The sequence below is a fragment of the Mustela nivalis genome (genome assembly GCF_964662115.1).
Source record: "Mustela nivalis genome assembly, chromosome: 19".
NCBI lineage: Eukaryota > Metazoa > Chordata > Mammalia > Carnivora > Mustelidae > Mustela > Mustela nivalis.
In genome coordinates, this window is record NC_139038.1 from 31,045,373 (window position 1) to 31,061,929 (window position 16,557).

At 46.2% G+C, this 16,557-nt stretch overlaps 1 protein-coding gene across 14 annotated transcripts in view; it reads right to left on the reverse strand.

Annotated features, from left to right (window-relative positions):
* CLEC16A (C-type lectin domain containing 16A) overlaps positions 1 to 16,557 on the reverse strand; it is a 206,455-nt gene that overhangs the window by 149,402 nt on the left and 40,496 nt on the right. For 8 of the 14 annotated variants that reach the window (XR_014306365.1, XR_014306366.1, XM_082714140.1 and 5 more), the window contains one exon: positions 264 to 495. Coding sequence is in view for 11 of the 14 variants with exons in the window: in XM_082714140.1 (XP_082570266.1) it covers positions 264 to 495 (232 nt within the window). In the remaining 3 variants the exon portion in view is untranslated. The remainder of the gene's footprint in view (positions 1 to 263; positions 496 to 16,557) is intronic. The other 6 variants (XR_014306364.1, XM_082714132.1, XM_082714136.1 and 3 more) reach the window with 1 other exon arrangement.

Here is a 16,557-nt window from a genome sequence, read left to right on the forward strand (position 1 = left end):
AGTAAATACCATCTGCTAGCCTCTGTTTACTGAAGGAGAAACTGAGGCACAGGGTTCCGAGTCATGAAGCCTGCTCTGGGTCACCCGTGCGATGAGGGCAGGGGACCTGCCCACAGCTGCCTGCAAAGGGCTGGGCCTGCAGAATGAGGTACACTGGCGTCGGGAAGGAACACGAGTGCCCATGGACACACAGGGGGACCAGACACAAGGGACAGCCTGGCTCGCGGCGCAGGCGGCAGGGTGGCGTTCACGGGCGCACTCACCTTCACTCTCCCCACTCGTCCTGATGCCTTTTGAACCACCCTCAGTACCTTTAGTCTTCTCAGCGTCTTCCTGGGCATCCTCGGCGGGCCCCTTCTCCTCCTCGTCTTCCTCCCCAACGTTTTTGTAGTTGGGTCTCTTCTGCACCCGCCTCTTGCCCTTGTGTTTGTTCATCTCAAGGGAGCGCTCAAGCGTCTCGGTGGGCTTAATGAAGCACCGAATGCTGGGCTTGGCCTAGGGAAGTCAACACACGGATTGGAACCTTGGAATCTCGCCCGACACCATCGTCAAGCTGCCTAGAGTTGCTGCCCCAAGAAATTCTATTTCCGGAACAAAAAAAAAGTCTACCTCCTACTTCATCATCAGGACGATGATGAACACCACCATGGTTAAGTCATCAGAACGAGAGCACCAGCTACCATCTACTCAAGCCCACCACCCTAAGTCAGAAACTCAGCACTTTACCAACACCAGCCGTGGGCTTCCCAAAGGCCATCGCTTGTCAAGGAAACGCCCTTCTGGTCAACACCTTTAGGATACTTTGCATGTGCCAGACGCTGTTCTAAGGGCCCTGAATGCACTATCTCATTTGAACTTGACAACGACCCCAGGAGGTTCTCCTATCATTTCCCTCCCTCTATAGATGATAAAACAGAGGCTCTAAGGTGGTAGAGGACCCAACCACAGTCAAAGAGCCAGGAGGTAGCCGATCTGAGATTCAGCTTAACAATATTAAACAGCTTAACAATAACCCACAACCTTCGGACCAACTCCGAGCTGAAAACCCACCTACCATCCACCCAGTTTAGTTCCTCAGTACGGCATGCTGCTGTTACTGACTTTTTCAAGATTTTATTTATTTGAGAGAGAGAGAGAGAGAGAGCAAGCGAGCACACGAGCACGGGGGAGGGGCAGAGGGAGAAGGAGAAACAGGCTCCCCGCTGAGCAGAGAGCCCAAAGCTCGGCTCAATCCCAGGACTCCAGGATCATGACCTGAACCAAAGGCAGATGCTTAACCGAATGGGCCACTCAGGCATTCCTAACTTCTAATTTAAATAAATGTATGTTAAAAGAAGCTGTATACTGCTATAGGGCAAGGAATACCAGTGTCTCTTATTGTGGTAAAAATAAGTAACAGAAAAGAAAAAGCAAGGTGCACTAGATGTAGCTAAATGCTGGCTCTTAAAAAGGGGGGCTTGGCAAGTACCAGCAGGGAGTTAAACTTGTTCCCAAAGGAAGCTGAAAGAAGTTCTCCCCTGAGAAGTCAGGAGGCATTCTAAGAGAAATGAAAGAGGCCTGTGGGAAACACTGAGTTGTGTCCCAGTCCAGGTAACAAACATAAGATAGGCGGATGGCCACTCCCATCTTACAGATATGAAAACAGAGACTCCAAAGGACAAAGTGACATGCCCAGGTCACACAGCTCCTGAGCCAAGAGTCAGATGTGGAACTGAAGACTGCCCAATCCCAAAACCCAAGCTCCTCCTGAAATACAGGTGCTTCCTCAGGAACTCAAACTCAGTTCTGGGCTCAGTACCCTCTAAACAGTGTTTACATGCAAATGGACTGGGTCTAGCAAGAAAAAAAAGACAAAAGAAAACTAGTCTGTTTGGGGCAGATTCTGACTCAAGTATTTCTCTCTTTTCAGGGTCTGGATGATGTCCAGACATCCTTTTGTCATTAAAAAAGGAAAAAGTTTTAAAGAAAACGTTTCCATTATCTTGATATGGTTTATCCATCTTCTGAATTTACCCCTAACCAACCACCCACCGTACTCTGGGGGCCACCGTACCTTGCCAGTAAGTGGAATGTGCTCAAGAAGCACAGATTAATTTCAATAACGCTCAAAACAAAACCTATTTGGAAGCTAAATTAGCATCCAAATCCAAACATTAATTTTTATTTACTCATTTTAGATTATTCATCCACAAAAATGACAGATAAATTGAGATAGGATTCTACTGCCCAGGAAACGCTGAGTGCATTACAGACACCAACGAGTGGGAGCCCAGAGATGGGAGCCCCCCAGGGGTACTGCATTGGAAAGTCAGCATTCATCAGAACCCACTCAGGATGCTGTGTGATCGAACACAGCCCTGGACAGCCCCTTCATCTTCTGCTGAAGGACTCGAACCCAGGAAATTAGGGTCCTGAGATAAAGTCACTGCTTCCTCTGATCACCACTTACTCCCATACGCAATCAAAGCTTTCTGAAACAGAAAACCGAGACCGACGCAGAGCAAAACATGGCCCGGTTAGGAGGTCTAAGTAAAACTTCACGTGGATGGATGTAGAAACCTCTCCCCGAGCTCCGTGTGAACTCAGATGTACAGAAGTGGCAGAACAAAGGGAAGCGAACCAGCGTGCGAGGCCCAGGGCTGCTCAGAGCAGTGTGATCCCCAGCTGGACCCTGCCATGAGCTGTGGGTCCTCTCTGAGCATCAGAGTCCTTGTCTGGCCTTCTAGAACTAAACGTAATCACGGATGTAAAAGTTCTTTCAGTAAGCATCCAACATAGGAGTCACCTTCCTCTCCCTGCCTCCTTACCAAAAAAAAAAAAAAAAAAAAAGGTAAGAGTCAACTGTGAAAATAAATTTAAAAACTTTCCAAAGGGATCTGCTCTTCTCGATGGTCAGGTATTGGGAGGACGTGTTTACTGGGGAAATTTCAAACCTTTAAAATGCAACCCTATCCAGTGAACAGCTGGAAATAACCTAAATGTCCATCAACAGGAGAGTGGTTAGGTCATTACGGTCTGCCCATAGAATGGGAATCCACGAACATGTTAAGGAGACCCAGACCCAGGTCTTTTTGTAGCCATGTGCATGGATTCCAAACTGGTACCAGGGTGGAGAAGCATGAGCGGGGAACTCAGCAGGCCCCCTACAGGTAAATCTCTTCCAAGGCTCCATGTGATGCTGTGAACGGCTTTTCCTGGAAAGCGGCCTACAAATATCTTAGGATTTCATCTCTGGGGGATAAAAGATTTCATCTCTGATCCTGTACCTGCACAAGCACACTTGCATTTTTTCATTTCTAGACCTTTCCATCTGGTCTGAAATTTCTAATCTGGTATGCATGTTAACCTTTTTAAAAAAATTCATCAGGAATCATTTGGACATTAGAACTTTGAACTTTATTGTTCCTTTTTTTTTCTTTTATATTCAAAAGCCTGTGTTTTTCTTAATACCGACAGCATCAAAACTCCGCCATTACCATGAAGAAGCTGACAAGGCCTGGCTGGGAAATGTGGACAGAGATTCATGACTGTTCCTGTGGCTCCTGTCAAGAGCCTTCTGGCTACTGGCCTCTCAGGACTCTCCATGTGACAGTGGACAATTCCAGAGTTCCAGATGGCAAGTCCACAGGAGCAGGGCCCATCCACCTTACAACCCCCGCAACGCCCACCGCCCCGCACTGCTATGCTCTCAACACAAAATCAGGTGCCTGGAGCAAGGCAGGGCCTCAGTGGGCTGCTGTTGAGTGAATTCATGGCTGCGTGGTATGTGCCCACACGGCACCCAAAGTAAAAGAGAGAAGAACAAAGAAAAGTGTGGAATGGAAGAAAACAGGAGTCCGACAGCCTTGGAAGGTTAACTTTAGCACGGAGCAAGAGCAAGGATGGTGAAACTAACCAAAAGAAAGGGAAAAGCTCACTTCAGAGTCAATGTGATTTTAGGGATGGCCCAAGGGCTGAACTGCTCCCTAGTGTGCTTCTGCCCACTGGCTAACCATATCTCACTCTGGCCTCCACTCCTCCACCCTGAGGCTTCCAGCCTTGTGCAAAGTGTAAATACTCCAGAAGGGAACTCCGCAGTGGTCAGGAGTAACTAGGAGAGCCGGCTCTGCATGGACAGCGAGAGGGGTCTGTAGCAAGGGGTCAGGAAGGAGGACACAAACACACATAAGGCCTAGGTGTTGGACACGGGAGAAGACACAGCACTGTCAATGCCCCAGGTGTGGAACAGAATGTCCTCTGTTAGGTCCAGGAGTGCCCCCCACCCCCAGAAAGGCCACATGCACATTGCACATGAGAAAGCGAGCCACGATCGAGCAACCAATCCGGGATTCTGGTTACAATTAAAAAAGTAAAATTATCAGTTAAAACCTGGCCCTCTGTATCATGCTTTCCTGTGTGGAGAGAAGTGGGCATAACAGTACACACAGCAAGGTCTGGAAGGCTCCACAGGCTCCATATAGTTTTCCCTTCTAAAGAAGACAGTGAAGCTGGGGGAACTTTCACTTTCTCTTCTAGTTGTTTGTGTCCAGTCACTGTGCCCAAGAAAGTATTACTAATGCCATTTAAATGTAATGAGTACCTTCAAAGAAAGTAGCTAATGTCACTAAACTAGATGCTTAAAAATAGGTAATCCAGGGACTCCTGGGTGGCTCGTGGATTAAGCTGCTGCTTTCGACTCAGGTCACGATGCCAGGGTCGTGGGATCGAGTCCCATATCCAGCTCCTTGCTCAGCGGGGAGCCTGCCTCTCTCTCCGCCTCTGCCTGCCTCTCTGCCTGCTTGTGTGCTTTCTCTCTCTCTCTCTTTCTGACAAATAAATAAATAAAGTCTTTAAAAAAAAAATAGGTAATTCATTACTTTTAGATGTATTCCGCCACAATTTTTTTTAAAAAGGCAGCTCTAGAAAGGGGGAGGAGTTAGAGACTGAGGACGAGCTACCAGAAATGTCTTCTGTCTTGCCCTAAGGTATGCACAAATGTAATTCTAAGCACAAAGCCACTGACGATCACTGCACTTTATTTATGTTATCCCTCGATTTAAAAAACATTCACCTAGAGAGAGGAGTCAAGATGGCAGAGAAGAAGCAGACTGAGATGACATCGGGTCGTAGAAAATCAGATAGTTATCAAGCCATTCCAAACACCTACAAATCCAACAGGAGATGGAAGAGAAGAAGAGCAGCAATTCTAGAAACAGAAAACCGACCACTTTCTGGAAGGTAGGACATGCGGAGAAGTAAATCCAAAGTGACGGGAAGATAGACCGCTGTGGGAGGGGCCAGCTCACAGCAAGCGGTGGAGCAACAGAGAACAAAATCCGAACTTGGAGAAGTCTGCTCCACTGAGAGATGTCACTCTAGAGGCTAAGCGGTGGTAGAGCCCTTGTGGCGACAGTGTGGTTTCAGGTTCCACGGTGTCAAAGAAGGATCGGGGGTGTCTGGGTATAGCAGAGCTCGCAGGTATTAGAGCAGGGAAGCCGACTACAGAGACGGAGCCGAGGAGGGAGCTCTCAGCTTGGGGTTACCTTAAACCATGACCCACAGCACAGTTGGGCCACCGCTCTTCAAGAACAGACCCCACAAATGGCAGATCCAGGGAGACGTACCAGAAGAGCAGTGCGACAGGCCTCTGCTGGGTTTGGAGGCTCCAAACGGGGGTGTGTGCCAGAGACAGAAACGCTTGGTCACAGTCCGGGTGAGCTCGAAGTGCGGCCAGAGAGCAAGGAGATGGGAGTGATTGAGCGCTTTTCTCTGAGGGCACACTGAAGAGTGGGGACCCAAGCTCTCAGCTCCTCTGGGCTGGATATGGGGAGGCCGCCATTGTCATTCCCGTCCTCCAGAGCTCCACACAAAGCGTTCAGGGAACAAAAGCTCCCAAGAGTGAACCTGAGCAGATTGCTCAGCCCGGCCCCTGGAAAGGACAGTGCAACTCCACCTTAGGCAAAGGTTTGTGAATCACTACAAGTCCCTCCCCCAGAAGATGAGCAAGAACATCCAGCCAAGACCAAGCTCACTGATCAAGGAGAACAGCGGAATTCCAGAGGAGGGAAAAGCAAAGCATGGAATTCATGGCTTTCTCCCCATGATTTTTTTTTTTTTTAAAGATTTTATTTATTTATCAGAGAGAGAGAAGGGGAGAGAGCGAGCACAGGCAGACAGAATGGCAGGCAGAGGCAGAGGGAGAAGCAGGCTCCCTGCTGAGCAAGGAGCCCGATGTGGGACTCGATCCCAGGACGCTGGGATCATGACCTGAGCCAAAGGCAGCTGCTTAACCAACTGAGCCACCCAGGCGTCCCCTCCCCATGATTTTTTAGTCTTGCAAAGTTAATTAAATTTTTTTAGTTTTATTTTTTTCATCTTAATTTTTTAAATTTTTACTGTTTCCTCTTTTAAAGTTTTTTAACTAGTTTATCTTACTAATACCTTCCTTAAAAAAAAATCTTTTTAAGTCTTCATTATTATAGTCATATTTTATCCTTCATTGTATCTAATTTTATTTTTTGTATATGTATAGGGTTTTTTCTTCTAAAAAATTTGGGGCTACAACTTCTTCTAATAGATCAAAATATACTCTAAATCTAGCACATGGCTTTGTTCTAGTTTCCAGCCTGAGCAAATTCTCTCCACTTTCTTTTTCTTTCTTTTCCATACCAACTTATCAACTCCTTTTTTAGATTTTTTAAAAATGTTCATCTTTACAGTCATATTCCATCCTTTCATTATGTTTACCCTTATTTTTGAATATATATAAGTTATTCTCTCTTTAAGATTCTGGGATGTAATTTCTTCTGAGACCAAAATACACCCAAAATCAAGTGGGTGGCTCTATTCTATTCATCAGTCTTATATATATATATATATATATTTTTTTTCTTTTTTCTCTTTAAAAAATTTTTTGAACTTCTTTTTACCCCCCCCCCCCATCTGGGGTCTCTTCTGATTTGGTTAACGCACATTTATCTGGGGTCTTTACCACCCTTTTAGTATTTTATTCTCTAGTTCATATATTCTTATCTAGATAAAATGACAAGGTGGAAAAACTCACCATAAAAAGAGAGAACAAGAGGCATGACCGAGGCTGGGACTTAATGAATAAGGACATTGGTGATATGTCAGATCTAGAGTTCAGAATAACAATTCTTAAGGTGCTAGCTGGGCTCAAAAAAGGCATGGAAGATATTAGAAAAACTCTGTCTGGAGAAATAAAACCCCTTTCTGGAGAAATAAAAGAACTAAATCCTAACCAATATGAAATCAAAAAAGCTATTAATGAGGTACAATAAAAAACAGAGGCTCTTACTGCTAGGATAAATGAGGCAGAAGAGAGAATTAGTGATTTAGAAGACCAAATGATGGAGAATAAAGCTGCTGAGCAAAAGAGAGACAAATAACTACTGGACCACAGGGGGAGAATTTGAGAGATAAGTGATACCATAAGACGAAACAATATTAGAACAATTGGGATTCCAGAAGAAGAAGAAAGAGAGAGGGGGGCAGAAGGTATACTGGAGCAAATTACTGTAGAGAATTTCCCTAATATGACAAAGGGAACAAGCATCAAAATCCAGGAGGCGCATAGAACCCCCCCTTGAAATCAATAAAAATAGGTCCACACCCTGACATCTAATAATAAAACTTACAAGAATTAGTGACAAAGAGAAAATCCAGAAAGCACCCCAGGACAGGAAGTCTGTAACACACAATGGTAAAAATATTAGATTGTCAGCAGACTTATCCACAGAGACCTGGCAGGCCAGAAAGAACTGGCATGATATATTCAGAGCACTAAATGAGAAAAACATGCACCCAAGAATACTATATCCAGCTAGGCTACCACTGAAAATAAAAGGAGAGTTTAAAAGCTTCCAGGACAAGAAAAAAGTAAAAGAATTTGTAAACACCAAACTAGCCCTACAGGAAATATTGAAAGGGGTCCTCTAAGCAAAGAGAGAGCCTAAAAGTAGTAGACCAGAAAGGAACAGAGACAATATACAGTAACAGTCACCTTACAGGCAATACAATGGCACTAAATTCATATCTCTCAATAGTTACCCTCAATGTAAATGGGCTAAATGCCCCAATCAAAAGACAACGGGTATCAGAATGGATAAAAAACCAAAACCATCAATATGCTGTGTACAAGAAACTCATTTTAGACCCGAAGACACCTCCAGATTTAAAGTGAGGGGGTGGAAAACAATTTACCATGCTAATGGACATCAAAAGAAAGCTGGGGTGGCAATCCTTATATCAGATCAATTAGATTTTAAGCCAAAGACTATAATAAGAGATAAGGAAGGACACTGTATCGTACTCAAAGGGTCTGTCCAACAAGAAAATCTAACAATTTTAAATATCTATGCCCCTAACATGGGAGCAGCCAACTATATAAATCAATTAATAATAAAATCAAAGAAACACATTGACAATAATACAGTAATAGTAGGGGACTTTAACACCCCCCTCATTGAAATGGACAAATCACCCAAGCAAAAGATCAACAATGAAATAAAGGCTGTAAATGACACACCAGATGGGCATCACAGATATAGTCAGAACATTCCATCCCAAAGCAACAGAACACACATTCTTCTCTAGTGCACATGGAACATTCTCCAGAACAGATCACATCCTGGGCCACAAATCAGGTCTCAAGCAGTACCAAAAGACTGGGATCATTCCCTGCATTTTTTCAAACCACAATGCTCTGAAGCTAGAATTCAATCACAAGAGATAAGTTGGAAAGAATCCAAATACATGGAGGCTAAAGAGCATTCTACTAAAAAATGAATGAGTCAACAAGGAAATAAAAAAGAATTGAAAAAATTCATTGAAACAAAAGAATGAAAACACAATTGTTCAAAATCTGTGGGACACAGCAAAGGCAGTCCTGAGAGGAAAATATATAGTAATACTTTATAATATATAGCCTTTCTCAAGAAACAAGAAAGGTCTCAAATACACAACCTAGCCCTATACCTAAAGGAGCTAGAGAAAGAACAGCAAAGAAAGCCTAAACCTGGCAGGAAAAGAGAAATAATAAAGATCAGAGCAGAAATCAATGAAATAGAAACAAACAAACACACACACAAAAAAACCCCCCAAAAAAACAGTAGAGCAAAACTAGTAAGCTGGTTCTTTGAAAGAATTAGTAAGATTGATAAACCCCTGACCAGACTTACCAAAAAGAAAAGAGAAAGGACCCAAATAAATAAAATCATGAATGAAAGAGGAGAGATCACAACCAGCACCAAAGAAATACAAATAATTATAAGAACATATTATAAGCAACTATATACACCAGCCAATTTGACAATCTGGAAGAAATGGATGCATTCTTAAGGACGTATAAACTACCAAAACTGAACCAGGAAGAAATAGGAAACCCGAACAGACCCATAACCAGTAAGGAGATTGAAGCAGTCATCAAAAATCTCCCAACAGGGGGCGCCTGGGTGGCTCAGTGGGTTAAGCCGCTGCCTTCGGCTCAGGTCATGATCTCAGGGTCCTGGGATCGAGTCCCGCATCGGGCTCTCTGCTCAGCAGGGAGCCTGCTTCCCTCTCTCTCTCTCTGCCTGCCTCTCCGACTACTTGTGATTTCTCTCTGTCAAATAAATAAATAAAATCTTTAAAAAAAAAAATCTCCCAACAAACAAGAGCCCAGGGCCAGATGGCTTTTCAGGGAATTCTACCAAGCATTTAAAGAAGAATTAATACCTATCCTCCTGAAAATGTTCCAAAATATAGAAATGGAAAGAAAACTTCCAAACTCATTTTATGAGGCCAACATTACCTTGATCCCCAAACCAGACAAAGACCCCATCAAAAGAGAATTACAGACCGATATCCTTGATGAACACAGATGTGAAAATTCTCACCAAAATACTAGCCAATAGGATCCAACAGTACATTAAAGGGATTATTCACCACGACCAAGTGGGATTTATTCCAGGGCTGCAAGTTTGGTTCAACATCTGCAAATCAATGTGATACAATACATTAATAAAATAAAGAACAAGAACCATATGATCCTCTCGGTAGATGCTGAAAAAGCATTTGACAAAGTACAGCATCCTTTCTTGATCAAACCCTTCACAGTATAGGGATAGAGGGCACATAGCTCAATATCATCAAACCCATCTATGAAAACCCACAGCGAATATCATTCTCAATGGAGAAAAACTGACAGCTTTTCCCTTAAGGTCAGGAACACAGCAGGGATGTCCACTATCGCCGCTGCTATTCAACATAGTACTCGAGGGCCTAGCCTCAGCAATCAGACAAGAAGAAGAAATTAAAAGCATCCAAATCAGCAAAGAAGTCAAACTCTCACTCTTTGCAGATGATATGATACTTTATGTGGAAAACCCAAAAGACTCCACTCCGAATCTTCTAGAATTTGTACAGGAATTCAGTAAAGTGTCAGGATATAAAATTTATGCACAGAAATCAGTTGCATTTATATACAGCAACAACATGAAAGAAGAAAGAGAAATTAAGGAGTCAATCCCATTTATAATTGCACCCAAAACCATAAGACATCTAGGAATAAATCTAACCAAAGAGGCAAAAAATCTGTACTCAGAAAACTATAAAGTACACCTGAAAGTAATTGAGGAAGACCTAAAGAAATGGAAGAATGTACCATGCTCATGGATTGGAAGAACAAATACTGTGAAAATATCTATGCAACCTAAAGCAATCTACATGTTTAATGTGATCCCTATCAAAATATCATCATTTTCTTTTCAAAGAAATGGAACAAAAAAATCCTAAAATTTATATGGAACCAGAAAAGACCCCGAATACCCAGAGGAATGATGAAAAAGAAAGCCCGAGTTGGTGGCATCACAATTCCAGTCTTCAAGCTCTGTTACAAACCTGTCATCATCAAGATAGTATGTTCCTGACACAAAAAAGAAACAGATCAATGGAACAGAATAGAGAGCCCAGAAATAGACCCTCAACTCTATGGTCAACTAATCTTTCACAAAGCAGGAAGGAATGTCCAATGGAAAAAAGACAGTCTCTTCAACAAATGGTGTTGGGAGAACTGGACAGCCAAGTGCAGAAGAATGAAACTGGACCATTTACTTATACCACACACGAAAATAGACTCAAAATGGTTGAAGGACCTCAATGTGAGAGAAGAATCCATCAAAATCCTTGAGAAGAACATGGCCTGCAACCTCTTCGACCTCAGCTGCAGCAACTTCTTCCTAGAAACATCACCAAAGGTAATGGAAGCAAGGGCAAAAATGAACCACTGGGACTTCATCAAGATCAAAACTTTTACACAGCAAAGGAAACAGTCAACTAAACCAAAAAACATCTGACAGAATGGGAAAAGATATTCGGAAATGACATATCAGATAAAGAGCTAGTAACCAGAATCTATAAATAACTTATCAAACTCAACACCCAAAGAACAAATAATCCAATCAAGAAATGGGCAGAGGACATGAACAGACATTTCTGCAAAGAAGACATCCAGATGGCCAAAAGACATGTGAAAAAGTGCTCCACATCACTCGGCATCAGGGAAATACAGACAAAAACCACAAGCAGATACCACCTCACACCAGTCAGAATGGCTAAAATTAACAAGTCAGGAAACGACAGATGCTGGCGAGGATGCAGAGTAAGCAGAACCCTCCTACACTGTTGGTGGGAATCCAATCTGGTGCAGCCACTCTGGAAAACAGTATGGAGGCTCCTCAAAAATTTGAAAATAGAGCTACCGTGGGACCAAGCAATCGCATTACTGGGTATTTACCCTAGAGATACAAATGTAGTGATCCAAAGGGGCACGTGCACCCGAATGCTTATAGCAGCAATGCCCACAATAGCCGAACTATGGAGAGAACCTAGATGTCCATCAACAGATGAATGGATCAAGAAGATGTGGTATATAGACACAATGGAATACTATGCAGCCATCAAAAGAAATGAAATCTTGCCATTTGCAGCAAGGTGGATGGAACTAGAGGGTATTATGCTAAGCAAACTAAGTCTATCAGAGAAAGAGAATTATCATATGATCTTCCTGATATGAGGAAGTTGAGATGCACCATGAGGGGTTTGGGGGGTAGGGAAGGAAAAAATGAAACAAGATGGGATGAGGAGGGAAACAAACCATAAAAGAGTCTTAATCTCACAAAACAAACTGAGGGTTGCCAGGGGGAGGGAGTAGGGAGAGGGTGGTTGGGTTATGGACATTGGGGAGGGTATGTGCTATGGTGAGTGCTGTGAAGTGTGTAAGTCTGATGATTCACAGACCTGTACCCCTGGGGCAAACAATACACTATATGTTAATAAAAAAATAGAAAATTAAAAAAAAAATTCACCTACAGACTTTTCAAGGAAATCTCATTGTCCTAATGCCCTAAATACAAACTAGGAACAATTCAGACAAGTCTGGAGGCTGGAGTCACAGCCATCACCAGGGGACTGACCTCACTCACTGAGCCAGACCAAACACCAGGAGCACGGCTGTCCTGGGGCTGCCTGTGCAGAGCCCAAAGCCCAGCCTGGAGCAGGCAGTGCTCCGCCATGTGTCCACGTGGACACCAGGGGCACGGAGGAAGGAGTGGGGAACTATGCCAGCCAGGGGAGGCAGAGGCAAGGGGGAAGTGCAGGAGGGCTTCACGGATAAAGAAATGACTGGTCCAAGTTTTGCCGGAGTAGCCGGCAAGGTAGCCGGAGTTCACCAGAAGCGGCTTGGGAGAAGAGGAGAATGGTAGGAAGGCCAGCTCAGAGCTCTGGCCATTCACTCTTTATTTCTGTAAAGGCCAGGGCCACTGGAGCTGGGGCACCTGGTGACGTGCTTGGCCATCTCCCCCAGGGAGCAGCAGGCACACTGGAAGTGGGGCGGTGGAGCTGGGCCCGCTGGGCGGCCCCTCCAGCCCCCGGCTCTTGATGGACTTCATGGTGCCCATGGCCTACGACAAGCTCTTGGGGTACCTCTGCCTCTGTACCTGGTAGATCCAACCTGCAGAGAGGCTTGCTTTGTACCCATTCAGTGGTTCACTGGGAATGGCAAGGAAAAGCACCAAGGCAGGCTGGGACCGGTGGGGACGCTGGAAAGCCAGAGCCCAGGCCCAGTGTCCCACTGCTCCCCACCTCCTCCCTGGGCCTCGGTTCCCACAGGCACCAAATGGGCCTCATAGCAGCACTATCCCACAGGCCAGTGCCAGAATGTAGCACACCTCCTTGCAACCTGTTTCCAGGTACTAACGACTATCACTAAGGTTCCGTGGGCAACAGAAGTGTACCCACTGCTGCCTCTGTGAGCACATTATATACACAGACTCGCGTTATCCTCTAACAGCTGACTAGGGAGGAGAGGGTGCTGCAGAGGGCAAAGGACTGGCCCAAGGTCACCCGCTCAGCAAAGGCAGAGCCGAAGACAGAGCCAGGATTTGGATCTAGGGAGTCTGGCTTCAGTGCCCAGGGGCCTGATGATTCTGCAGCACCGCTCGGGCACTCATCCCCTTCAATAAGCACCTGGCAAGTCTGCCAAGGTGGGGCCGGCCTCCCGCAGGGCAAATGCTAATCAGAGCAGCACGGGGACACACGCCCTGAAAGCTCAGGGACAGATGACAGAGCACTCACGAGGCAGCCTCCTGACCTCACCATCATGACAGCCACCCACCATGTGTAATTACTCCCCAGTCTGCCTCGTACACACAGGGCTCCGAATGTCACAGGGGGTGACAGAGACCCAGGCCAGCACCAACTATAACCAACAGCACTCGGCTTTGCAAACGGCCGTGAAGGGAAGCTCGGCAGATAGCCACTGCAGAGTGAACCTCTTCTGGCTCCACAAGGCGGGGACCAGCAAGCAAACATCAGAGGGCAAAAGCACTAGGCTGGCCCCCGGGTGCACACACCACAGGCCGGACCCCGAGTAATGTGGGGCTGCGGAACTGAGGCCAGCACATGTCCAGAATGCACAACCATGTCCGTGAAGCAATTGGACAGCACTGCCAAATGTAAGGGAGAAAATAAAACCCATCAGGAGAAACGTGAAGACGTAAGAGGCCAGTTCCATGAACAAGAGGAGCGCAACATCCAATTATCAGGGACTTTACAGCTGCAGAGGCAAAAACCAGAGAGATGCCCACAGACCTGGCACCAGAACGCTCTCGGAGCTCCAAGGATGTGCACTGCACCTGTGCCGGGCACCGTGCCCGGATGAGACGCAGCAGGTAGCAGCAAGATGGGGCTGGGACGGCCCAGGAAGCAAAATTGGGTGCTGCCAGGCCCGGGAGACACCAGCCTCATCTCCTCCCTCGGCCTTCTCCCACTCCACGCCTAGCGCTGCCTGGTCTGCCCCTTCAGTGCTGTGCCTGGCATTCGACCAACAGCTAATGAGTGCTGGGGGAGAAATTAACTGCAAGATGCTTATGAGGCAAGAGGCGTGTTCAAGGCTCATGCAAAATAAAACACACTCGCTCAGTCAGTGACAACACACCAAACACCTATGGGGTATTTCTTTAGGAAGAGTGTTTTACTGGAACTTATTCTCAAGGAAGAAGGAGCTGTGGGATAGTGGGAACTCCCAGGCATCCTAAACATTTGGCTCAGAAGCCCACATGTCATGCTGAACTGAGAGTGACTGTCGCTGCAGACAGTGACGGAGGGCATGAATCAGAGGCAGCATTTCGGGTCTGGGGCTGGACGCCTGCAGTCCCCTGGTGCTGGGGGAGAACAGGATGATCACCTAAGCTCTGGGAGTGTCGGCTTGCTCATGCACGGAATGGAACGATAACACCTCCCCACTCTCTGGGTTCGCAGGAGCCTAAAAGGAGACGTCAAAGGCGATGAACAAGATGAGAAACGCGCCCTCTCTCCCACTGATCTGGTATTTCTTGCACAGGGGTGCCTGTTCTGATCCCAGCCAGTATATCCCCACCAAGATGCTGACTGACCATTTTCCACACCTTGCCCATCACAACCCACCCCTGGCCCTCACGACCCCCAGGTCAGCTCCTCATCTTTCAGTCCCCCACCCAACAAGGCCACCTCCTCTGGGATGCCTTCCCTCACCTTCTTCTCTCAAAGCTGGTTTGTTTCTTCCCACATTCAAATCTTCAATCTGTGTCGACATGCTTATGTACTATGCTTCCCCCTACCACAATGTCAAGACAGGGACCTCGTCTGTCTCGTTCGTCCTGTATCCCAAGGCCAGCCCAGTGCCTGTCTAGAATGTGTGGGTGCTCCAGAAACACATGTGGGAGGGGGCAGGGGGGTGAGCAAGACAGCCAGCCTGGCACACAGGAAGGGCTCAACAGAGGGGCACTGCTCTTACTGCGGAATGACCCATCGCAGTAGTGGGACCAGGGCAATACCATGTGAGCCAATAATGCCCCGAAGCCTTCTTTTCCTTTTCTTTTGTTCATGAAGCTGGAGGTTTCCAGCAGGGCCCCCTGGAGTAAGGTTACGAGCATCACAGCAAGTGGTCAGCGAGTACTCAATCACAGGACAGCCAGAACTCTGAACTCCCTGGGAAAAGCCCACCGACTGTCTCCCGGGATTTGAGTTACACCCACCTGCCTCGTTTGGGGTCTTCAGCTGGACAATGAGTTGATTCACACCAGTCCCCTCCTGGCCCAGTCATTAAACCGCTGGGGCATCGGAAAGGGAAGTGAACAAAGTGGCCCTTTTGTCACCTGTGTGTGGCCCCCCCGCCTCCTGTCAGACAAAGCACCCTGAGCAAAACCAAGTTTCCCGGTGGGAGGACCCTGGCATGGACCAAGACTGGATCTCCTTGGCTCGTTATAGACAAGGTACTCAATTCCCTCATAGAGATTCACTATTTCAAGACAAGTGATGTTTATTGTAGGAGCCATGCTAAAACCTGGGGCCACAAAGGTTATGATGTTCCCATTTTTCCTGATCTAAACTCCGGAGTCTCCCAATGGCTCCCAAGGCACCATATGCCTCAAAGGCTTGATGACTCCCTGACCTCACCCTACTACTATGCCTTGCCACGCGGCTCCTTGCTGTTCCTGACACACCAGGCACATTCCTGCCTCGGGGCCTTTGCACTGACTGCTCTTTCCAGCCAAAGCGCTCTTCCTGCAGAAATCTACATGACTCACTTCCTCATCTCCTTCACATCTATGCTCAACTTCATCTTCCCAATGAGCCCTACCCTGCCCACTCTGTGGAGAACTGCACCCTCTCAAGCCTTTTAGTGCTGCCCTCTCTCCCTTCTCTAATTTACTACTGTTGCTTTTCTAAAGCACTTCTCGCATTCTAACATGCAACAATGTTTACTAACAGTTTTGTTGTTGCTCTCTCTCTTCCCATGAAGACAGAAGCTCCTGGAAGCTCCAAGCAGGTCTGGGGCCTTATTAGTTCCCTACTGTACTATGGTGCCTGTAAAAGTATGTGGCACCTGTCCAACAATTATTTGTTAAGTAGAGGAATAAGTTAATTCTGACAAGGCTTCAAAAAACTCAGAATCTCGTTAAAAAACACAAATGCCCACAGGGGCCAGGCGGCTGATAAAAACCAAGTCTCAGGGCAGAGATGCCAGAGCAGTGGGTGCCT